This window comes from Rhinatrema bivittatum, chromosome 3, assembly GCF_901001135.1.
Source record: "Rhinatrema bivittatum chromosome 3, aRhiBiv1.1, whole genome shotgun sequence".
In the NCBI taxonomy this organism is placed as follows: domain Eukaryota; kingdom Metazoa; phylum Chordata; class Amphibia; order Gymnophiona; family Rhinatrematidae; genus Rhinatrema; species Rhinatrema bivittatum.
The window spans coordinates 436,228,780-436,255,043 of NC_042617.1; the positions used below are offsets into that span (position 1 = coordinate 436,228,780).

Here is a 26,264-nt window from a genome sequence, read left to right on the forward strand (position 1 = left end):
CTCCCTCCGGCCATGCATAGACTACCGCGGCCTAAACGAGATTACCCAGAAGGCCCGTTACCCCTTGCCATTAATCTCTGAACTTTTTGACAGGCTCCAGGGGGCCAAGATATTTACCAAATTGTACCTCAGGGGAGCTTACAATTTGGTCAGGATACGCCAGGGTGACGAATGGAAAACCACATTTAACACCCGCGACGGCCATTTTGAGTACCGGGTAATGCCGTTTTGCCTCTGCAATGCGCCAGCGATATTTCAGAATATGATGAACGAGATCTTCAGAGACATGCTCTACAGTTGCGTCGTGGTCTACCTCGACAACATCCTGGTATTTTCACAAGACCTCCAGAGCCATCACCAAGACATTGCCAACGTCCTGCAACGCTTAAGGGACAACCAGTTATATGCCAAGCTGTAAAAATGCTCTTTTGACCAAGAGACATTCCTTTTCTCGGCTATGTGGTCTCGAGCCAGGGTTTCCAGATGGATCCACAGAAGATCAAGATTGGCCTCAACCAACAGGCTTTAAGGCGCTCCGAAGATTCCTTGCGTTCACAAACTATTATAGTTCGTTCATTCATCATTACTCAACACTGACCGCTCCACTCACAGCCATGACCCGTAAGGGTGCCAACTTCTCTCAGTGGGTACCCAAGGCCATGACCGCCTTCCAGGAGCTTAAGGAGGCATTCCTACATGAACCATGCTTATGTCACCCCAACCCCCGACGACCATTCATCGTCAAAGTAGACGCTTCGGACATCGGTGTTGGAGCAGTACTCAGCCAGCATTCGGCCAATCACAGCTTGCACCCGTGCTCTTTTTTCTCCTGAAGATTCTTCCCGGCTGAGCGTAATTATGGAATCGGGGATAAGGAATTACTGGCAATAAAACTGGCCTTTGAGGAGTGGGGTCCCTGGCTCAAGGGGGCGCAGCACCAGATCACGGTATATACGGACCACAAGAACCTCGAGTACCTGCACCATGCTCAACGCCTTAATCACAGACAGGCCCGCTGGTCACTCTTTTTTACTCGGTTCAATTTCCTACTACAATACCAGCCAGGTAATAAGAACGTTCCTTCACCACAGAAGATGTTCCGGATACTCCCTGGCACATCATTCATCCAACTAAAGTTCTCCTCTCCACTACGCTCACAGTGCCTTCTGGGAAGACAGTGGTTCCCTGACCACTGTGAAGGAAAATCCTCTGCTGGGCGCATGATTCCTTGCTGGCAGGTCATCCCGGACAAGTTAGGGTTTATAGTTTATGGTTTATTGGTTTTTTATATACTGTCACATCAGTAAAACTATCACAACTGTGTACAATATATTAAAAGTAAGAAAATACAATAAGCAATAATATCTAATAATAATAAAAGGGAAAAAACAGAATATATAAATAGCTATATAAAATAACTATTAAGAATGTATAAGAAATTAAGGCATAATTAATAAAATAGTAGCTAATCAGAACATAATTAAAACATAATAAAACAAGACTAAAAGATAGGAATAAATAATATAAAACTACAATATGCCTGTGTCTGTCTGTCATTCCTTCCCTGTGTATGCGCATTTAAAAAGCCATGTTTTAAGTTCTGCTTTGAATTTCTTGGTGTCTTCTTGTAGCCGTAACTGTACAGGGAGTGTGTTCCAAAATTTAGGGCCAGCTATAGATATTGCTCGTTCTCGTACCTGACTCAGCCAGGCTGACTTTATTGTTGGAATTCTTAGCAAGCCCTTGTTTGCTGACCACAGATTTTTTTGGGGTATGTGTAATCGTATTGCTGTATTTAACCATTCCGTTTTTGTGCCATAGATTATGTTATGTACAATACATGCGGTTTTGTACTGTATGCAATAATTAATTGGCAACCAATGTAGCGAGATCAGGATTGGTGTTATGTGGTCACATTTTATATTGCCAGTCAGGACTCTAGCCGCAGCATTTTGTAAGATCTGGAGAGGTCAGGTGGTGGCTTGAGGCAGCTCTAAAAGTAGCGCATTGCAATAGTCTATATTTGAAAATATCAGCGCCTGTAAAACTGATCTAAAGTCAGCTAGTTCCAGCAAAGGTTTTAGTCTCCGTAGTTTTAGAAGTTTAAAATAGCCATCTTTTAGTTTGGTAGCAATATGTTTATTCAAGTTCAGCTCTGGGTCAAGTATAACACCAAGATCTCTCGCAAATGAGGAGGGCTTTATCTTAATGTCATTATCAAATATCAGGTGAGGGAGATCATCATGCTGGCATTTTCTTTCTAATAAGATTATTTCTGTTTTGTCCATATTAAGAATTAGCTTCATGTGCTGCAGGAGTTAGAACTCTCTCTACCCTCCAGAGATTCTATTGGTGGCCAACCATGAAGAAGGACGCTCAAGCATATGTGGAATTATGTCCCACTTGCGCTCGTCAGAAGCCGCTGATGGGCCGTCCCTGGGCCTCTTACAACCTCTTCCTGCACCTAGTGAGCCGTGGACACACATAGCCATGGATTTCATAGTGGACCTACCTCCTTCCAGTGGCAACAGCACCATTTGGGTTACCATGGCCCGATTTTCAAAGATGGCTCACTTTGTGGCGTTACCTGGTCTTCCTTCAGCCTCGGAGTTAGCTAAACTCTTCATCCGCCACTTCTTTCACCTCCACGGACTCCTGAGACACATACTCTCTGATTGAGGTGTCCAATTCATGACCAGATTTTGGAGGTCACTATGTAAAAGGTTCGATATTGCCTTAGACCTCATATCAGTCTATCACCCACGGGCCAATGGTCAGACAGAGAGGATGAACCAAACCCTGAAGCAGTTTCTTTGGGCATATGTAAATTCTCAGCAGAATGACTGGTCCGACTTACTACCCTGGGCCAAGTTCACCTTAAACTCCTACCAATCTGCATCTACCAGGTCATCACCCTTCCAAATTGTATACTGGCGTCAACCTCTGCCTCCTCTTCCATTACCTCTGTCTGTGTCTTCTTCAGCGGTGTAGGCTTCGGCACGAGAGTTACATCAACTTTGGGAGCACACCAAACATCTCCTACAGCAAGCCGCCCAAAGGTCGAAGAAGTTCTACGATGCCCATCATCGGGCAGCTCCTCAGTTTAACCCTGGAGACAAAGTGTAGCTCAGTACTCGCTTTCTCCACTTAAAACTGCCTTCAGCCCACTTCACTCCCAGATACATCTGGCATTTTGCTGTACTTCGCAGGCTGGGCCCAGTCACGTAAAGTCTCCACCTACCTACATCGCTCAAAATTCATAACACCTTCCACATCTCACTGCTAAAGCCTCTCATCTTGTCCGAATTCTCCAAGAAACCTCCTGAGCCTCAACCTCTGGCGTCAGAGGAGAACATTACATACCAAGTTCAGGACATCCTGGATGTGAGGAAGCACGGGAAGTGATGGGAATATTTGATTTCGTGGGAAGGATTTAGCCCAGAAGAAAACAGCTGGGAGCCGGCAGTCAATATCCTTGACAAAGAACTGATCAAACAGTTCCATATTTCTCAACCAAGAAAACTGAAACACCTGGGGAGGGGCCTGTTACACCCGTCAGTCGCAGATGGCTGCCACCGCTGTTGCTCACCTCTTGCCTCACTGCACTGACTCCAGTAGGAAGACTAGCGGCCTCCGCCAGCTATCGCCGGCCTGCTCGCCCCTATTCCCGGGCATCCCTGGACGGTGTGGACGCTGCTGACCACCATCTTACCCTTGGAATTCCTTAGGCACGTGCTTCCGGGCCAGTCTTATGCACTTCATGGCAGGACCCTCGAGGGCATCCCCCCCGGATGATGTCATTCCCCATGGACTGTTAAGCCGGCTGGCCCTGCCTACCTACGACTTGGCAACAAGTTCCCTCATTGCTAAATCTGCTTCGCTCACCACGGATCCTTCGTTCCAGCTCCTGCTTCCTTGGCGTGAGATGTCTCGGGTACCCACTCCATGGGGACCCTTTCCTTTTCTCTGGCTATCCGCTCCTTGGAGGGGCTTGCACCTAGGACCGCTGCCTGCCTCGTTCCCCGGGGCTTCCTCTGGAACCATTACTACTTCCACTGTGAGTACTTCGCTTACAGATCACTATCATATTCTCTGTACTGAGGAACCCTCATAGGTATACCCTGCTCTGCGGACCACTATCGTGTCATCTCTACTGAATAACCCTCATCGGTGTACCCCACTCTGCGGACCACTACCATCTCATCTCTACTGAGGAATCCTCTCTCTGGGTATACCCCACTCCACAGACCCTGTGGCACCTCTGTGACTGTGTGACTTCTTGCTACACTCCCCACTCTGCGGGCAGTGCCTCTCTCTACTCTCACTCTCCAGACAGCATCCTACATACCCAGCAGCTGAGACCTCACCTCCCGACATTGAGGCTCACGGGGCTCCTCCCCGTGGGTGGTACCATCTCTCGCCTCAGCCAAGGGCCCACAAACCCTAACAAACTGGATTGGAGAACAGAGCAGATCTTCTTTTCTCTACTATGTCTGCTCCAGGGCCACTCCCTCCTTTCCTGTTCCCTGCATGCTGCCTGGAAGGGGAGGGGTTGGATAAGGAAGCAGAGGGCTGTTTTTTTGCTGAATGAGATTCAGCATAGATGGAAAGCAGCAAATCTTCAGTCAATCTGCTGCTACCAGATTTTTTGCCACTCTAGGTACAGGCCTAGTGTATCTATTGACAAATCTAGGCCTGACCTCAGGTCGAATTACAGTCAGCTTCTAGAGTTTGGCCCATTTTCAGGTCTTCCAGCTTACTAACTCCTTCAGAAATTGCTCTTTCATATTACTTTCACTCTCTTCCATTTACTGGTCCATATGCTACTTACCTTGTGTAACCCTTAGTGAGGATTTAACCCCAAGGGCACAGAAACATATTTATTTCTCCTTTGGGTCCGCTCTGGCTATCAGTTTTCTCCCATGCTTAACTCTTAATCCTGGGGGGGATTCATTTTATGGGGGTAAGCTCTCATTTGTGGCCCAGACCATGGTGTCTTGCTTCCAGTGTGTGTGTGTAAACTGTAGGTGCATCTCATGAGGTGAGAGGCTGTGGTAAATCAGAACCTGTAAGGCTTGTTTCTCTTGATATCGTTTTTTACCATTTATTCCTTCCCCTCATTTATCCTGTTACTCCGTATAGAATATATTTCTGCTGCTTTGGTTTTTTGTATCTCTTTCACTCCATACATTTGTTAACTGTTTGGGCTATAGAGTACAAGTCTTTTTCACATTAATGGTGGTTCCCTTTCTCTGCCCCATGGTCTCTTCACATAGCCCCATTTTATTTCTTATTTTTTGAGAATTTTTCTATTTCTGTCTTTAGCCGGCTTGTCCCGTTATGTACTTTTCTTTATTTTTATTTTACATTTAGGTTGATATTTTCTAACGCGATCACGTCCCCACATTCTAATTCAGCAGACAGCTTTAATAGGATTTGGTCTGTGGTACTATTTTTACCGGTTCACTAGTTATCGTAAAGTAATGTTACTCCGTATGATTTTCTTTCTGTCCTTGATCTGCCGTCCTAAAACTCACTTTACTTTGGCCCTTACTTTTTCTTTTAGGTGCACAATCCGTTCTGTGCCACGGGTAACTCCCCCTCCCCGTGGCACCCCTGGTTACGTGCTTGCAACAAGTAAAATCAGTTCCGTGCTGCTTGTTACATTACAGGTACTCTTTAATTCTTTAGTTCTCTACACACACCCTGTGCTTAGGTTAACCCCAAGCTTGGCAATTCTTTGCATTTTGTAATTTTTCAGCATTCTTTTCTACCTAACGTCTTTTATACAACAAACGACTTTCACACAAAATACAAGTAAGTGTTCCTTCTGCTGTGAGCCTCACTTGGTCCTGCTTTAGCCTGGTTGATGACATTTTCTTGTCTCTCACTTTGAATTTTTTCAAATAGAATTAAACTTTGAATGTATTATGTTGGGGGCTCCTATTCTTTTAGACCTGCCTACCTGCTCTGTTGGTTAATTCTTATTTATTTATGTATTTCATTATTTAATTCTTCATACTGTCCCTTGTGCATTGTGGTTTTCCTTCTCCCTTAACCCTTTTATATATATATATATATATATATATATATATATATATATATATATATATAATTTTATTTGTGGACCCCTTTTATATATATATATATAATTTGATTTGTGGACCCACCTACCTGCGCAATACCTAACTATTTTTTGTTATTTATAGATTTATGGAAGGTTCGGTCCCCCTGACGCAGCCCTGATGCGAAACACGGCCGTGTCGAGGATCCTTGTTTATATACTATAATTGAATGATGTATCTAGAATTATGCACAACTGTGTGTGTATGTACAATTTATAAATAAAATGCTGTTTTGCTAACAGTTATTGACCAGTATATTGTTTGCCACACATTGCTCTCGATGTATAAATCAGACAAGACCAGGGTCTGGGTGTTAAAATAAAAGTTTACTGATTTGTAATCATTAAATTAAGTCCATTTGACCATAAGAGTGACGTTACATCCAACTGTTGGTACAAGTGTATCTCTCTGTAGGTAGATGTCCTTTAATTTAGGCATCTGAGTAGAGCCCAATGGTGATATTTAATGCGCATATACCATGCACCATATCTATTGAAAATGCAAGACTAACTCCAGCCAAACACATGAAGACTATACAACATGAATTATCCAAACTTAAACTAACTCTAAACACTAATACAACTGAAATCATTCTATTGAGTAGAAATCTACCTAAAGCAACTCCTCAAACACTTGACATGGGTAACTTCAAGTACAGGTCTTAATTATACAAATTGACAAGAACCTAACAATGGAAAAGCACGTATTTCTGGTCCCTTATGGGACAGGCGCTATGAATGTTTTTGTAAGAAAGGAGTTTTGTTTTTAGTGGCTGAAGGTTGCCTTTTGTTTTTGGGAAACCTTTCATTTCACCCCCACGTCACTCAGCTTGGAAGACTCAGTGCCAACATGGCAGATATTTGGAGAGGAGTCACCGTTGGGAGGAGAGGAAAACTATTGAGCTAATCAACTATTGAGCTAATCAACCAATGCTCACCCAGTGGAGACAGCAAAGGAGTTGCTCACAAGGTACAATAAGGAGGAAAGAAATGAAGTTGAGCTTCAAGATCAAGCAGTGGATAGCAGGTATCATTAAGGGGAAAACTTAGTAAAAAGGGAGGAACCTTGCCAGCACTGAAGTCCAGGAGGGTACAGAGGGATTCCTAATGGAATTCCCAATTACTGTATATTTGATATTTCAGTTATACCTTATGGGGCAGATTTTAAAAAGCTGTGCATGCAAAAAAGACCAAGTGCACACATAAAACATTACACACGTGAGTAAACCATATTTTAAAACCTGCTACTCACATGCGTAACACAGGGACTGTGAATAACTTTGCATGTAGAAAACAGGGGCAGGGCATTCTAGGGAGGAGCCAACATGTATGCTACTAAGTTGCTATTTTAAAACTTGTTAAAGTGATGCGCATCAGTCTTTTACCTGTGTATATTTACTTCTGCTCAATATCAGGTGTAAACATCATAAAAGTGGAAAAATGACTGGGGGGGGGGGGGGGGAGTGCAGGCTGAAGAACCAGAGAGGTCTGGATGACTTAGCGACAGACTGGGCCAACAGGTGGATGAATTGGTCAACTGGTAATCTCCTTCATGTGCACATGTTTTAAAATTGTGCTCACTTATGCGTGTAAAAGCTGACAAGTCTTAAGGAAAATACGCAAATAACATTTCCTCATGTAACTTTTTAAAATTAGGAGCATACATATGCCCACTATGCATATTTTAAAGAATGTGCACACACTTGTGCAGACTATATAAAATTCAGGCATATGTGTGCTTGCGCCCATATATGTGCGTATATGGGTGCCTGCGTGCTCGTTTTAAAGTTACCGTTCCTGTATGCAACCAGAAAGAAATGTACAAAGTGTCAAACTGTTTCTGTTGAAGAACTGAATCAGTAAAGTTTTATATTGGAAGACTACCAAGACTATTTATTGGCATGCCCCAGTTAAAGATACAATCATCACTTTGTGCCTTGGAGATTGATCCCCCACCCCCTCACTGGAGAATCCATAGCAGAGTTGGAAGTGAGTGAATCAGGGACTCAGCCCTGGTACTGTCTGGAGCCTTTTTATCTATAGGTGAAATAAGGGAAGATGCTGTACTTGGTTAACTGCATTCTATGCTCAGCAATCTGCTCATACAGATCTATGGCATCTTATTCTAGCTTCTGTGGACTCTGCCTAAACTTTTCACCCTTGTCCTCTTGATGTAGACACTTCTCAAGGTCACTAATCCTGGCCTTATGTTTATACTTCAGTATGGTCAGGCCCTTGGACTTCTCCTCCTCCTTAGCTAGGTAGATGGTGCATTCTGCTACTTTGTTCTGAAGTAGTAGCTTCTCTACCTCCAGTACAAGGTTCTCGTCTTTCAGTACGTTCATATCCTCCTCCACCTTTTTTAGTTTGGCTTTTATTCTGACCTCCTGTTTGTCATCAGTAATGGCCCACTTCTGTTTTCCATTAGTGATGCCATGTCTCTGTTCATCATTAATGATGTCAGGCTTCTCATCATAACAACAATGCTCCATCTCATAGCCAATCTCACCCTACCAAAGGGTGAGATTGGCTATGAGATGGCAATACGGAAGGTCACTAGCAAACTCACCCTATTCCTCATTTTTGCTGAAGTGCCACGGGAATTCCTTCCTCCTCCAAACATTTCCATATGCACACCTTTTTCTTTGGCATTCTCCTCATAGTATTCTCCAAACACCCATGCTCCTCTCTTAGGTTCCGCAAAGGGGCAGAATTCCCTATCATGGACAACTTGATTACACAGGGAACACTTGCATTTCTTTTTCTTTCTGAGAAGATGCTGTCCTATTTTGTCCAATAGAGCACTCGGACCCAGATCTCTATCATTTAGGCAACCTTGCCTGTGTCCTAATTTTCCAGGGGGCTTTTCCTGAAACTCCTGTCTATTCCCTTTAGTTTCATTATTCACCTTTCCTCCTGACTGCACCTCATTCCTCCTGACTGCCCAAACAGATTCCCAACCAAGGGACCATTCCCCCAATTCTGTCTTTGAGACTAGTCATAAAACCCCCTCTCCAGAGAACCAGTTATATACATCTCAGCATAATTTCCTCTGGGTATGGATTCTTCTTTCCATCTCTCTCTGGCCTGTTGTATCTCACTGATTTCTGCCAAACAGCCCATCATCTGCTGGCTCACTTCCCTTATTCTGGAGTACCACTCCCTCATCCTCCCTTTTCAATGTACTTGCCTGGAAGAGAGAAAAAAAATCAGACCTGAATGCAAGCTGCTTCTAAAATGACATACTGCTCTCAGTACTGGCTTGTAGGGCAGGTTTCCTATACATAGGTTTCAAATATGTTTTTTTTGCAAGGTTTTGTGTTGTTTCCAAAATGCCTGGTAGAGGAGAGTTAGAGTTGCTGTTACTGGGGTCATTCCAGTGTACATGATTGTGTATTTCTGTTGCGGTACATGTTTTATAGATTAATAACAAAAAATTCATAGTTGGGTGGTGTATCTGAATTCCATATTAATATAAATTTATGTATTTCTGTTAAATAAAATTTGTGAAAACCTAAGTTATAGTTGGAGGTAACTATAATTTAGGGAAGGGTAAGAGAACAGTTGTCTATGCCCTTGAGCAAGTCTAGTCTACCCTGCCCCAGTGTGAAGAATGTAGTGCGAAGGACGTCTGCACAGAGAGGCCCATGGCTCTCCTTCCTATCACACTTGCTTGCATGCCAATACTCCTTCAGTTTCTCAGTTTTATGTGTTTAGCATGTTAAATATTTGTTGCATACAGGGTATGGATACACTTTTTCACTTGCCCATAGGTACCAAATTGCCTGCCTACAGCCACTTTGTGGTATATGAAAGGTGGGATATTATATTAAAATAAATTAATAAACTCCTCTCAAGGTACACTACCAGTAGCAAGAAAAATTTCTGCCTTTCAGATATGTGCCCATCCCTGTTCCTCTCAGGTTTATCTAGCAGTCCCCTTGTGTGTTTAGAGCATTGGGACAACAGACATCTTACTCACATCACTTCTCTTTTTGTCCATCTGGAACATAAGAAGAACATGCCATACTGGGTCAGACCAAGGGTCCATTAAGCCCAGCATCCTGTTTCCAACAGTGGCCAATCCAGGCCATAAGAACCTGGCAAGTACCCAAACACTTTCTATTCCATGCTACTGTTGCTAGTAATAGCAGTGGCCATTCCCAAAGTCAACTTGGTTAATAGCAGTTAATGGACTTCTCCTCCAAGAACTTATCCAATTGTTTTTTAAACACAGCTATACTAACTGCACTAACCACATCCTCTGGCAACAAATTCCAGAGCTTAATTGTGCGTTGAGTGAAAAAGAACTTTCTCCGATTAATTTTAAATGTGCCACACGCTAACTTCATGGAGTGCCCCCTAGTCTATTATCCAAAAGAGTAAATAACTGATTCACATTAACCCATTCTAGACCTCTCATAATCTTAAAGACCTCTATCATATCCCTCCTCAGCCGTCTCTTCTCCAAGCTGAACAGTCCTAACCTCTTTAGTCTTTCCTCATAAGGGAGCTGTTCCATTCCCTTTATCATTTTGGTCGCCCTTCTCTATACCTTCTCCATTGCAGCTATATCTTTTTTGAGATGCGGCGACCAGAATTGTACACAATATTCAAGTTGTGGTCTCACCATGGAGCGATACAAAGGCATTATGACATTTTCCGTTTTATTCACCATTCCCTTTCTAATGCTACCACGCTTGTGACAGGTGACTTGCCCTGAATAGCTATACGCTAGCCAGAAGCAACTGCACGGCCATGCAACTTGCAGGAAAGCAGTGTCTTTAATTCCTATATCTGTTACCTTGCAGACAGAGTACCACATTGGTCTACATTTCTGAGGCCCCAGGATCACTTCCAACATGTACAACAGGGGTATAAATATAGGCTGCACTTCATGCTGCAAACAAAATATCTATTGATCCCTGTCAAGTTTATAAAATCTCTAGCAGGAAACTTACACAGCTTTCTATGATTCTCCCCTTCTAAGATGGGAGCCTTGGCTAGTCCTGGTCCCATCTGGTTGGGCGTCCTGCTGGTACTTGGGAAAGACTGACAGGGTCAGGGCAGAAGTAAAACTTAAGTCATATTCTGGTAGTCATTTTAGTCTTTTTTGTTGTTGTGTATAGGTGCTTCTCTATTTTCCTCTGTGGCAAACATGGGTTATGTACTTTTTTTTTTTTTTAATGGTTTGGTACATTTTGTGAGTGAACTGAAGAATTAGAGCAAAAAGAGAGAGGGAAGAGAGAGGGAAAGAAAACATTTTATCACCAGAAAAGAAAAGAGGGTCTGAGAGGAGCAGGCTGTTCTGGTTCAAGCTGTTTGCAGAAGGGCATGCAGACAGTGGATAATTTGCCTGAGGACAACACTGGTGGGGATACTGGAGACAGATGTGGTCCAGACGTATAGACTGAGCTTCAGGGCAATTCTTTCTATGAAGAAATCAGAGATGATATTGACCCTCAAATCCATCATGGACATGCTGTTCTAGACTTGGTTAAACTTCTCGGTACCTTGCATTTTCATGGAACTGGCTCTTTCCAGAATAGTGACTGGAAAGGACCAGGTCTGGACCAGTCATCATTTTCAAGGCATTTCAGCCAGGTTCTGAGGGCGATGATAAAATGGGTCAGGGTGTATATTAACTACCCACAGCAGCTTAAAGAGCAGCTTAAAGAGCAGGAGATAAAATGTGCTTTTTTTTATATATAGCTGGCGTGCTGAAGTAATGGGCGCAATTGATTGCACCTGCCCACACACCAGAGAAATGCCATACTGTAACAGGAGCAATGTTTTTAACACTTATTGGGTGTTTATTATAAACTATTTGTCACACCTAGATCTACCAAGATTCATTTAATATTATCCTTATGTGACTCTTAAGGGGCAAACGGTCCATTTACTTTTTTAAAATATTTTTTTCTCCCCCGGGAGAAGGACCTCCACATATCGGTGCTTTTGGTGGAATACTTTATGGGGACCCCCCTGAAGCAGAGTGGGACTCAAAACACGGCACCGTGTTGGGGCTAGCAGCTAAGTCTATGTCTTTTTCACGAGCACCGCATTCCTTTGGACATCATTGCACAATTGTGGGATATCTTTTGCGCTGATTAGAAATTTTCCAACTGGAAATTGTGAGCTCTGATTAGGTTCAATACTGTAACGGGAAGCATTTCCACTCCTTGAGTATACAAGTAGTGTGCAAGGTGCGCATGAAGATCCTCAGTGTTGTCGCCAAGTTTTCCGGATGTTGCCATGACTCCTCCATCCTTGCGCAGTCTTCACTGGCATGAAATTTCATGGAAGGGAAATACAGTGAAGGCTGACTGCTTGGAAATGGAAGCCAAACCAAAGCTTTAGCTAAAAAATTAAACTGTAAGCTCTCTGGTATAGGTACTGAAAACGGAATAGTATATACTGTCAGGTGGATGTTGTCAAAAGTGCATACTATCCATGTATGCACACCATGGGGTGTGTATCAAAAGCGTTGGCTAAACTGTTACAATATTGTAAATTCTCTTGGCTGGGTATCAAAAGCACAATAATAAACACTTTCTGGTTCATGGTGCAGAAACTGCATATCGCTCTGCTATACATGTAAGCTCTATATCAACAGGTCGACTGCACAATTTATTTTGGTTCTTGCATCCCTTTTTGGCTTTGCTTCTTTTTTATTATTGGCATAGCAAGTAGCAAATTAATGGATTGTTGTTTTTCCAGATTTTTGCAGGCGGGGCTGGTTACAGCTGCAAAGCATGGCTGCTCACGCCCCTGTCAGCGCCTTGTCCAGCAGCAGCAGCAGTCCAGTGTAACAAGGCGCACAAGAGAACCAGAGTGGTCATAGAACATACATTTGGCATTATTCCATGATCTCTCCTATTAGAGAAAGGTGCTGATATCATCATGGTGTGCTGTATGCTCCATAACATCGCTCTCTGGCATGGCATTAATCTGGACATGGATCTGGACCTGGGGCCATAGCTGAATATGTTCTCACCTGCCGTAGACGGAGATTGTACGGCAAGAGATAATGTGCTCCATCACAGGGTCACAGCACTATTTTGGAGGTACGTTTCGACACAGGGTTAGGGAGGGTTGTGCAGAAGGGAGGTCTTCTAACGCCAACATTTGTCTCTTCTCAGATCAGCACAAACCCCAAGGAAGATGAATGCCAGGAGAAATACACACTGAGGCCATCTACCTGTTTTTTTATTAATCTGTTAAAATTTTAAATATGTTTTTAATACACACTGTGGCCATGTACCTGATTTTTAAAATGTTTTAAATCTGTTCCGATTTTAAATGCGATTTTAATAAAGTGACATTTTTATTGACAGACTGGTCTTGTTTTTCATTGGTGTGACTCCATTTTATCACATCTCTATGACCAGTGTGGAAATCTCTGGCCCAAGGATGCAGGATCTGTGATACCCATGAAACATGGGCCTGGAAATTTCTGGGCCGAAGATGCTGAGTCCGTGCCTCGTATCACAGGCCTTCCATCATTGTGTCAGTGGTTTCCAGGCTGTCCTGTAAATCCCAGGCCAAAAGAGGAAAAACCCGTGACCCATTTCCAGCCAGAAGAAAATCCCACGACACAAGTAGAATTTTAAGAGTGTTTACTTGGCTTCAAATTAATAGAAAGAAATGAAAGACTGCATATTCTTGCTATTAAAATGTTACGAGCGTGTCCTCCACGCTGCTGACGAACCGAGGGCTTGGAGGCCTTCGGATCTGTTATGAGCGCGAGGAGTGCGGTTGCCTCTAAAGCAGGTATAGTGAGCCCTTGGGCCACGGCGAGACCCAGGGAGGAGCCCCAAGCCACACCGTGGGAGGTGAGCTGGTGCGAGTATGGAGAACCAAGCGAGGCATAGCTGAAGCAAGGACTAGAGAGCAAGGTCTGACCCTCAACCGGACCTGCACGCCCACGGCAACCAACAACGCAATGTTGATTGATGAACGGTCCTCCGACTGTTCCAAGCCCTTTAGGACCTGCCGCTGGGTAACGGCATTGGGCAGCAGGCCGGACAGAGGACGAGGGCAGACGGAGTCCTTGGAACACAGAAGACATCACAGACGAGGGCTGAAGCGAAGACATCACAGACGAGGGCTGAAGCGAAGACATAGACGCTGAAACAAGCAGGAATGTGGAGGGATGCGACAATGGCACTGTCCCTCAGGGCGCCCTACGCTGCCAGTACCACTGGTCAGGTCACGGACCACTCTGTCCTACACCCACAGGAGCGGGACCAGCGCAGGAAAGGTAAAGCGCTGCACAAGCAGTCTGAAGCGGGTTACTGCACTCCTGGCAGTCTGAAGCAAGTTAAAAACATCAGGATCAGGAACACACATCTAGGAACATCTGGAACCAACATCAAGGAAACAGGCAGAGACACAGGTCAGGGAGCCATCAAGACACAAGATGACCACAGAGGACCTGGATCAATGAAGACGCACAGACGACTGTGAGACTCAATCCGAAGGCAAAAAGGAACTGAAGTGAAGGTCCTTTTATACTGCTGTATGCAGGCAACTCCCTGGGAGGAGTTCACCTGGACCGCCCCTCACTGGCCCTATAACTCAGGAGGAGTGCCGTGGGCCGGCGCCTAGGGAGAGGGCGTGGCCCGAACCAGGAAGTCCAAGCAGAGCCAAGCAAGCCACAGGCAGGCCCCAAGAACATCGAGGCCTCCCAGGCCCTGGAGCAAATCCTGGATAGTATACAGGTGAGGCCCTGGCTTCGAGCGGCCTCCAGAGGAAAAGGTAAGATGCCTGATCACAGGAGGGATCGCAACATAAAAAGTCCATAAATTCAATGAACAGGTTCATAAACTGGAGAAACATTTGAAGACGCATGCCGACAGCCTGACAAAGTGGATGAAGTGCCCCCATCCAAAGGCAGCGTTCTCGATGGATGATCCACCATTTTAGCAAAACAGCAGCAATGCATGCCATTAATATATCTGCCTGTGGCTTGCCCAGCGACAGCAGGAGAGGAGACAAGCATCAGCAGGGCGAGCGATGGCAGAAGCAGGGCGTCCGAGTGGGAGAAGCATCTGGGCCAGAAGCAAGAGAAGGAGCGGAACCACCATTTCTGCACTGACGAGTAATGATGTGGAACCCACCTGCAAAAAAAGAAAACCAAAAGTGAGAAATGCTCAGATTCATCTAGCAAAGGAGTGATATTGAGCCTATAAATATCTCACCAGTTAGACGAGAATTTTAACCCAAATATATTAAGTGATTAGAAGATTCTGCCAAATCTTTTATTAAAGAAGTCAATGGAAGTACCTCAGATTTTATTCAGTTAATACTTAGCCCCACAAATTTACCAAAATTACTACAGGCTTGCAGAACGAGAGCTAAGGATTCCTGAGGATTTGCTACAAACAAAAGAATGTCATCAGCAGCAGGCATGATTCATTTTCCAAAGAACCCAGCCAAAGACCTTTAACCCAAGGAGAGGATCTTAATTAGATAGCTAAGGTTTCTTCTGAAAGAACATATAGCAAAGGCAACAAAGGGGACCCTTGCCTAGTCCCACCACCTAATCAAAATGGAGATGAAACTTGCCCATTAACAGTGAGCTTTGCCTGTGGATTATTATGTTAAAGACGTAGCCAATCAAAAAAAAAACACACCAATAAAACCAAACTTTGCCAAGGCCCAAAAAATATAACACTATTGGACTTTATTGAAAGCTTTTTCAGCATCAGAACCAGAGCCATAGCGTGCGTATGGCCGAAATGGCCACAGCTATAGGCACTGCCATATGGGGCCTCAGTAAGTGGAAAAGCAGCGCGGTCTGCTGGCTATGCTGATGATTCTGGCGGAGTGACACTGCTTTTCCACTCATAGGCCTCAGAATGGGGGTGGGGGGAGGCTGGCCGCCGACAATGGGAGAAGCCTCATTGGTGGCAGTGGGATGGCGTATGATTTCCTTAATGCTGCTCACCCCTGAGGTACTGCCGTGATTCCCTCACTCACCCTCCGTGCTCCCAAAGGATGGAAGGATTGCGGCCTTGTAGAATGGGCTGCTTCTTCCTTCTTGGCTGTCGGCATCCGATGATGTCATTCATGCACCGGCAGCAGGGAGGGAGGAAGCAGCCTGCTCTGCAAGGCTACAATTCTTTGATTCTTCAGGAGCAGAGAGGGTGAATGAGGGGATCACAGCAGCACTGTGGGAGTAATCAGCGTTAAGGAAATCATGCACTGGCCACCTGCAGTGAGTGAGGGGATTGTGGGTGAGAAGGTATGGGGGGTGGGGAACAAGACTGCTGGGGACTGGGAAGGGAAAGGGGAATGGGGAACAAGATTTCTGGGGAGTAGTGGGGCTGGGATGGGAAAGAAATCTGGGGAGCAAGACTGGGAAATGGAGGGATGGGAGGGGAGGGCTATTGAGCAAGACTGCTAGGGAATGGGGTTTCTGGGATGGGAGAGGCATCTGGAAAGCAAGACTGCTGAGGAGTGTGGGATCTGGAAGGGGAGGGGGCTGCGGAGTAAGACTCCTCAGGAGTTGGGTATCTGGGAGGGGAAAGGAGAGGGGATCAAGACTGCTGGGGAGTTGGGAGTCTGAGAGGGGAGAACATAAGAACATAAAATATGTCATACTGGGTCAGACCAAGGGTCCATCAAGCCCAGTGTCCTGTTTCCAATGGTGGCCAATTCAAGTCACAGGTACCTGATAAGCACCCAAACATTAATTAAATCTCAAGCTACTTTTGCTTATAATTACCGTAATAGCAATTTATGGATTATTCCTCTAGGAACTTATCCAAACCTTTTTTAAACCCAGTTGTACTAACTGCTCTAACCACAGCCTCTGGCAATGAATTCCAGAGCTTAGCTATGCGCGGAGTGAAAAAGAATATTCTTCAATTTGTTTTAAATGAGATACTTGCTAACTCATTTAAAACAAATCAAAGGGGCTTGGGAGCAAGAGTGCTGAGAAGTTGGGGGTCTGAGATGGGAAAGGGGCTTAGGAGCAATAGTGCTGGGGAGAAAGACTGATGGGGAGTAGGAACTGAGAAGGGAGAGGAGGCATGGGGGCAAGAGTGCGGGGGAATGGGGGTCTAAGAGGAGTGGGGGCTAGAGAACTAGACTGCTGGAAGCTAATAAGCAAGACTGCTGGGGATGGTGTATGAGAGCTTGTGTCTGCATGTGCATGTGTAAGAGAGCCAGAGAGCTTGTGCTTGTGTATATGCATATGAGAGCCAGAGAGCCTCTAGGTGTATATGTGTATGAGAGCCAGAAGCCTGTGAGTGAGGAAGAGAAAGGTTATGTATGTGAGACAGAGCCTGTGTGTGCATGTGTGATTGAGAGAGAGAGAGAGAGAGAGAGAGAGAGAATGAATGAGAGTCAGTGTATGAGAAAGGGGCTGTGGAATTTCCACTTACTAAGGCCTCGCTGACCACGCTGTCAATTTCAGTGGGGTCATGCTGCTCCAGAGGAGTAGGAGGTGCGTACCCAGCCTTGCCCTGCCAGAAGTAGCTCAAAGTCAGAACTAGGTTGGCCCCATGGCCGGCAGTTGTTCCCTTGGCCATGGGAGCTGGGGGCATGGCACCGGTCTGGGGGCATTCCGGGGGCGTGGCCGCGCCCTCCAGAACAGCCCCCGGGTCGGGTCTTGGCGCGCCAGCAGCCCACCGGTGCGTGTGGATTTACGTCTGCCTCCGGCAGGCGTAAATCCATGGATAAAGGTAGGGGGGGGGGTTTAGATAGGGCCGGGGGGATGGGTTAGGTAGGGGAAGGGAGGGGAAGGTGAGGGGAGGGCGAAAGAAAGTTCCCTCCGAGGCCGCTCCGATTTCGGAGCGGCCTTGGAGGGAACGGAGGCAGGCTGCGCGGCTCGGCGCGCGCAGGCTGCCCAAAATCGGCAGCCTTGCGCGCGCCGATCCCGGATTTTATAAGATACGTGCGGCTACGCGCATATCTTATAAAATCCAGCGTACTTTTGTTTGCGCCTGGTGCGCCAACAAAAGTACGCGATCGCGTATTGTTTTAAGATCTACCTCCCCGAGAATAGCCACTGCCATTAGCAATGGTAACATGGAATAGACTTAGTTTTTGGGTACTTGCCAGGTTCCTTTGGCCTGGATTGGCCACTGTTGGAAACAGGATGCTGGGCTTGATGGACCCTTGGTCTGACCCAGTATGGCATTTTCTTATGTTCTTATGTTCTAAGGCTCTCTTATGTAACATATGATTGAACCTGTTCCTCAAAGAATCCAGAGAGGCCTTACTTGCCGCAGATTGCACATGCTGCTTCTTAACAATTTGCATATGCTATGAAAATTGCAAAATTTCTACATCCCTAAACTTTATTTCTATTCGCAACAAATGAGATAATCTCCCCCTTATCACAGCCTTCCCTTTTTCCTACGACACTCTTGGTGAAATCGCTGATGAAGTAGTCAGTTCCAGATATTGGTATATTTGTATTTCATATAGTCATTAAAGACTTTATCAGAGTATAAGGTTGAAGGCCTGGTAGAACTGCACACTCACCTCAATAAAAATCAGGGGAATGATCTGAGACAGACATAAAGCCAATCTGCACTAATTTAACATATGAAAATTTAGCAGAAGAAACAAATCAATGATTCACTCAGAAATATGAATTTATTTATTTAAAATATTTATACACTGCCAAAGAACATGTATTCATCAAAAATAACACATAAGTGAATATTTTTCTATGGGACCATCATATAAACCCCAACTGTTGATATCTTTTAGAGCATTAATTGTGCTCCATCGATAGCTCAAAGGGGTATGGTTTTAATCATTGGTCCAATTTTTTTGAGGATTTTTTTAAAGCATTTCACACAAAAATGAAAGAGTTTTGTTTTTTCAAATGTTCATTAAGCGATCTTTTTTATGAGTGCTTTGGACTTAGTTTTCTTTCAGGTACGCCTGTGAATGCCTCTATAACATCTTTGCGAATGGAGTTGTCACGTTCACGTCAATACGTCAGTTCTCTGTCAGGTAGTCTTCGGCAGCTCTTTAAATTTTCCCTGATGGAGCATTGAAGTTACGTCATTACGTAACGCCATCACGTAACAAATTTAAAAACTGGCTGTTTAACTCCATGAAAACGCCGAGCTTGTGACGGGTAAAAATGCTTTTTTGAAGAAACCAGCAGCCGCGTTAACTCATGTAAGTTGCTTTCCCATTATGATTTTTGTTCTACATTTATTGAGACTTTGAAATATGCATTTATTGTTTTACAGAAAAATAATTACGGGACTGAAAAGAAAAGAGAAATTTGTGGATTCTAAAACATACTGATTCCAGCCCCTGAAGCAGCAGCTTTGCGAAACATAGTACCATGTTGGGCATGAATTCATTTCTATGATTAAGGGAAGTAGTGCACTTTTTAAAATTTTTTTGTGTGAAATGTGTTGCAGTTGGATACTGCTGGCGAGAAGGTGGACCCTTGGGCCGGCCTACCTCGGGTGACAGGGTAGGCCGGGAGACGGAGCCACAAGTGGGAGGTGTTCACCCAGGAACCAGGAATCCCCCGGGAGGAGCCAGTAGGGCACTGGGACCACAGGACTTGGAATAGAGACAGAAAGTCCAGGGACTGAGATAGGCTTAGACCGGGACCAAAGCAAACAGGAAGGATAGGAAGTCCAAGGTACCCGGGAAGCAAGGACCGGCAGTACAGGCCCGAGGGCCGGCTGAAGGCAGGGCAGCGGGCGGCTGCGGAGTCTGTAGCAAACCGGAGGCTGAAGCAGGCTGTAGGCTGAAGTGGAGTCGGTGGCAAACCGGAGGCTGAAGCAAGCTGTAGGCTGAGGCAGAGTCGGTAGCAAACCCGAGACTGAAGCAGGCTGTAGGCTGAAGCGGAGTCAGAGGCAAACCGGAGTCGGAGGCAGGCAGCAGGCTGAAGCGGAGTCAGAGGCAAACCGAAGTCAGAGGCAGGCAGCAGGCTGAAGCGGAGTCAGAGGCAAACCGGAGTCAGAGGCAGGCAGCAGGCTGAAGCGGAGACAGAGGCAAACCGGAGTCGGAGGCAGGCAGCAGGCTGAAGCGGAGTCAGAGGCAAACCGGAGTCGGAGGCAGGCAGCAGGCTGAAGCGGAGTCAGAGGCAAACCGGAGTCGGAGGCAGGCAGCAGGCTGAAGCGGAGTCAGAGGCAAACCGAAGTCGGAGGCAGGCAGCAGGCTGAAGCGGAGTCAGAGGCAAACCGAAGTCAGAGGCAGGCAGCAGGCTGAAGCGGAGTCAGAGGCAAACCGGAGTCGGAGGCAGGCAGCAGGCTGAAGCGGAGTCAGAGGCAAACCGGAGTCGGAGGCAGGCAGCAGGCTGAAGCGGAGTCAGAGGCAAACCGGAGTCGGAGGCAGGCAGCAGGCTGAAGCGGAGTCGGAAGCAGACCGGAGTCAGAAGCAGGAAACGTGAAATCACCAGGAACGCAACTAAGAACAACTATGGAGTTGTGAACCTCGTTGCAAGGCGATGAGAGAGTTTGAGCGCCAGTTATATCGGGGCTTGGGCGTGACCTCATCAGTGCGGGCGGGGCCAGGCTTCCGGGAGTTGAGCGCTCAAGACGGGCGTCCTCGCGCGTGCGCGAGACTGACGAGAAGCAGGCACGTAATGCGGCCACCACGTGGAGTGAGAGAAGCCCCCGGGGTCCAGAGCAGGCGGAACGCGGTGATTCCTGAAGCGGAGGTAGGCGGGTTTGAGCCCGAAGCGGAGGGAAGCGGTAGAGACCGCAACAAAATGCTTTAAAAAATCCTCAAAAAAATTGGACCAATGATTAAAACTGTACCCCTTTGAGCTATCGATGGAGCACAATTAATGCTCTAAAAGATATCAACAGTTGGGGTTTATATGATGGTCCCATAGAAAAATATTCACTTATGTGTTATTTTTGATGAATACGTGTTCATTGTAGTTTATTTTCTCGTATCATCCACTAAGTCTTTTTCTACATTATTAAAGAAAAGTTCAGGGCAGTTTATCATAAAACGTATATAAAAGTGACAAATAAAACAAAAAGGCAGACATGTCAACACCAACACTACAAGTAGCTCTAAAATCCTATCTAGGTGATGTGTGAGGTCCATCACCTTCGCACCAGGCAGGCAAATTACCAAACAATCCTTATGCTCATCAGTCTGCCAACTCTCTATATTCCTAATGATTGATTTGCCAACTACACCAGCTGTTCTAACCCTTCCCTTCTAGGAACATGCCTCTGGAGACAACATTCTTATTGCAAGAGGGCAGTGTATCACCAAGAGGGCAAGATCTAGCTAAAGGATCATTTCCTGCCACACCAGGGTGATGCTCTCCTTCCAGATGACCTTACTTTTCCAAGGCAGCACAGGAGCTGCCAGACTGGAAGTAGGACTCTTAGCTATGCCTTTTAAGGTCTCCTTTGATAGGTAATCATACATGTGGCACTCAGAGCAAAAGTTTGGCTGGCCCCCATCTCACTGCTGGACTGCTGTCTTATCTTAATATTATTGAATTGGTAGTTATTTAAGGATGCTAAGGGAATAGAGATGCTTAACCTAATGTAATGCCCCATAAATTTATTTGGTATGTTTATGTTAGTTTTTTATTGACTAGTAAGGGGAAAGCAGTATCTCTAGGGGTAATATTCAGCCATTGACCAGCTTGAAAAGTTAGCTGGATAAACTAACTTTAGCAGATTATTCAGTGGCACAGCCATACCATTGAATATACCCAACCACCTGAAAGTTAGCTGGATAAGTTTATCCAACTAAATTTAGGACTATTCTACGGCACAATCAGAGTTAGTGGGATTAGTTATCTGGTTAGCTTTGTATATTGGAGTTAGCCAGATAACTTAGCCAGCTAACTTAACTTTGCCTTGGAATGCCCCCTACATTTTTTGGCTAAAATTTAGTCAGATAATGAGTTATCCAGTTAAACTTTAGTGGATACGTGATGGAAATATTAAAAAGTTGGCATTTATCCAAATAACTCACAAGCTATATAGCTAAATGCTGCTGGATATGAACTGTGTTTATTAAAGCAGGTTTACTCCCTTGTTTTATCTAAATCCCTAATTATGTCTTGCTGTGAAAAAATTTCCTCTTGTCCTTTTAATAGATTGTATACTATGGAGGCAGTGTGTGCATATTCTTTGTAGACAACCTGAAAACTAGATTTGTTTGTAACTCTAGAGGACCGGAGTTGGCCACACCTGACCTACTAGCCAGATTCATGGAACACATGTACCGGGTTCAGGAGGGAGTCAGCATCTGTGGCCCCTCGCCAAAGACTGCTGCTACAAAGGCTTGGTTAGATGGGAGGAGGGAGGGTGTTAAAAAACTATAGATAGCGAATGAAAGTGCCAAAGCTTCAAATGCAGGTCAGTCTGCCAGGCTGAAAAAAGGAAGATGGGGTTAGGGATAACATATGTGAGGCCTGAAGGGAGGTCTTAGGGGTAGGGGGTCGTAACCAATGACACGTATTCCAACTGGAATAAGGTGATAAGTAGTTTTCCACATGGGCCTGTACTTGAACTTAGCTATTAATTATTTTTATGAGTGATCTGGAGGAAGGACTAGTCTATAATATTGTCATTTTTGCAGATGGCACAAAACAGTTGCATTGTAAATACATCGCAGAATTTACTGATTTCACAAAGGGACAGAGAAACGTAAGGCAAATGAGTAAACAATTAGCAGATGAAATTGAATGTGAACAAGTCCAAGGTAATGCATTTGGGGCACGGGAATAGGCAGATGCAATATTCTTTGAAAGGGGCAATGCTTGCTAACACTAACCAGGAAATAGACCCAGATATATTTTTGATAGCAAATTGAGAATGAGAATGGAAAGGCATGCAGCAACAGCCAACGCCAGGTGTTTCTTGACTTGCATTAATTGGAGGGTGGGGACAAGCAGCAAAGATACCATCTTTCCACGTTATACACAGAGCTCTTTGGTAAAGCTCCTTTGGCCATATTTGGAATACAAGGCTCATCCAAAACCCTCTCCAAATATTAGAAAAGATACAAAGAAGGGCCACTCATTTTATAAACAGGACACAGAGGACATGTAAATATCTGTTTCCCTCCTGTTGTTGTTTTTTTTTTTTATTCCTGAATTAATTTTTTCTTGTTAAATCCTCCCTCCCCCCCCCCCTCAAATTGATGTGGACTGGTATACGATAATGCTTGTATTTTTCTTTTATTTATTCTTCTATGCTTGATGCAATTCTATGGCAATTACATATTTTTCTTATATCAGTTACTGTAAATGATTTAAAATTTAATAAAGATGTAAATAAAAAAGGGACACAGAGGTATACAAAAGTTCAGAAATGATCCAAATTGGAGTTATTTACATTAGGGGAAAAAAAGACATTTGAGGGGTGATGTAATTGTACTATATACATATATCAAAGAACCCTACAGAAATCTTGCAGGTGATTTTCAACTACTGAAACAACAAACAAAATAAGGGGACATCCTCTTAAGTTTAAAGAAAAAGGATTTCACAACCTTTATAGGCAAGGATTTCATACCCAAAGGAAAATGAAATGATGGAATCTTTTGCTAACAGAGGCAGTCATAGCTATAGCAAAAGCACATTGGCCAATATTTTAGTTAAATAAGATACTGGTGGATATGATATAGTTCAGCCCTAATCCAAAGTACTTCTTCAGTGACTTAAGCTGATCACCATATTTGGTGCAGAATTGGTTACAGATGCAATGCTTTTTTATTTGCCTTTTTCTTGTGTGTTTGCCTTCCCTTGGATTTACTACACAGAGACGTTTTTAGGTAATTGAGAAGGTTGGACTCCATGGACCTTTGATCTTCTGTCATCTTATTCAACTATGTAACAATCTTGTCTAAGTCAGAATATTTTGAAAGTTTGTAGACCTCCTATAACTGTTTACGCATTCTTTTCATTAGGAGTCAGTGACCTGAAAGCGCTCATTATGAAGAGAGATCTGGTTTTCGTGGTGACTCTAATTAGCCTTGCTTTCCTGTCACTGTTACGATCTGGGTATCCTCAACATATTGCAGAAGAATCTTGTTCTGTTCAGATTCTTGTCCCAGGCCTCAAAGGTAAGGTAATGTGTACAGGGTCTATTTAATTTTTTCATATCTGGTGATAGTCTTCTTCAAAAACAGTTGCTTTTCCTTAATTTTTGCATTCATGGTACCTTAGTTATCTAACTGGTTGATTTTATACCACATGGCTAAGTTTAGACTTCCAAAACTCAAATGGGGATCACATGGGATGAACAGTTGAAGAGTCCATTAATGATAAGTGATTTTATATGCATTATTAAAAATAAAAAAATACATGAGTGATTCATGGACTTTGACCATATGATTATACATAAGGCAATTGAAGGTGTTCAAATTGAGAGTGTCTATTATGATGGTCTTATGTTTATTTTGCAAGTTATAGAAAGCTTATAATATAATGAAAGAAGGTAATTGTTATCATATTTTAAGTATAGTCTTCACCATTTCCTAAAGAAGCTGTCATCACATTATTAATTGATTAATACTTGTTAGGATTTGTAAGTGTGTGGGCCCTTTGGCTGAGATGAGAGGTGGTACCGCCCAGGGGGAGGAGCCCCACTGAGCCTCACTGTTAGGAGGTGGAGTCTTAGCTGCGGGATGATATACAGCAGATGTGTAGATGGAGAAAGAGAGGGTGACCCCAGGAGGCGGGCCATGGAGCGGCAGCGCCGACACTGCCGTCAGACTCAGCTCGGAAGACTGGCGTCAGGCAATAGCTGCGGCACTACCCGAGGAGCGGGGGTGCCGGAGGTAGTTACAGTCACTGTAGTTACACTTGGTCCGTAGGGATGATACTCAAGAGGGTTCCTCGGTGGGAGATCATGGTAGTGGTCCACAGAGCGGGATACACCGGCGAGGATTCTTCTAGTAATCATGGCAATGGTCCACAGAGCGGGGGACACCGGAGAGAGGTTCCATGTAGATGACACAAGCGGAGGTCCAGAGTGTGGTACTCACAGCGGCTGAAGATGAATAGAAGTTCCAAAGAAAGCCTCGGGAAGCGAGGCAGGCAGAGTCCGGGTGAAAGGCCCTCTGAGGAGCGCATAGCCAAGAGACAAGGAAGGCCCCACAGGAGCGGGTATCTAATAGTCTCACACCACGGAAGCAGGAACCGGAACAACGCTGAAAGTGAGAGTAGGTAAATGCACCAAGTGAACTTGTTGCCAAGTTGCCGGCTGTCTGGGCTGGCAAGCCTAAATACCGGAGTAGAGTGACATCATCTGATGGGGACCCCCCCGAGGTTTCTGCCATAACATGGTCAAAGCTGGTCGGGATGTGCGCGCGCCCAGGGAACCCCGAGGGTAAGATGGCGGTTGGCAGTGTCCATGCTGCTCAGGTAGGCCCGGGAACGGAGGCTGGAAGGCCAGCAGTGGCTGGCAGAGGCCACAAGTTCACCCAACGGAACCAATGCAGCAAAAAGAGAGGTGAGCAGCAGCGGTCGCAGCTGTCTGCGGCTGCGGAGTGTAACAATACTAGGGTAACAGTCTACTTTCAAGGGTAATTTTCCACGGAGCATTGCCACTTACAAGGACTACCTTACATATAGGTTAAAAAATTGGTCACAAGGGAATAAAGGCAGCCTTAGCTCTTAAAGCAACCAAGGTGAGAGATAGCATTGGCCATGAACTGCTGCTGGGAACCACAGAGACATTATTGGACACTGCAAGGAGAACCATAGAAGCCATGTAAGTAAGACTGCAGGGTCAGTACCAGGCTGAGAACACTCCACATAAATAGACCACTCTCCAGACTCAAGTGGTGCTTCAAATAATAAATAGTTTACTGCAGAATCTTCAGCATCAAACAAAATGACAGTGACAATTCAGGTAGATGCAGAAAAGAAACAAAATCTTAACTCCTCTCCTCTTATAGCAGTTCAGGGTCTCTGGTTACTTTGTTTCTCTTCTCCTTAGTCCTTGAACACTCTAGCCTGGTACTCTCTTTAGTCTCCTTAGACCTAGATTTATAATTTTGCTATAAATTTCACATGAATAGTGATTAAAAAAGGGGTGTGGGAAGGGGAGGGAGAGAGAGAGAGAGAGAGAGAGAGACACAGAGAGACAGAGAGAGAGAGACTCTTTAGAAGGGCCTCATATAAGTCAACTATTTATACAACTGTAGGAGGGGGTCAGCT

At 44.8% G+C, this 26,264-nt stretch overlaps 1 protein-coding gene across 2 annotated transcripts in view; it reads left to right on the forward strand.

The window, feature by feature from the left end:
• Positions 1 to 26,264, forward strand: part of COLEC11 (collectin subfamily member 11) — a 61,232-nt gene that overhangs the window by 13,434 nt on the left and 21,534 nt on the right. For both annotated transcript variants that reach the window (XM_029595803.1, XM_029595804.1), the window contains exon 2: positions 24,008 to 24,163. In XM_029595803.1, coding sequence (XP_029451663.1) covers positions 24,034 to 24,163 — 130 coding nt within the window. In that variant the 5' untranslated portion in view covers positions 24,008 to 24,033. The remainder of the gene's footprint in view (positions 1 to 24,007; positions 24,164 to 26,264) is intronic.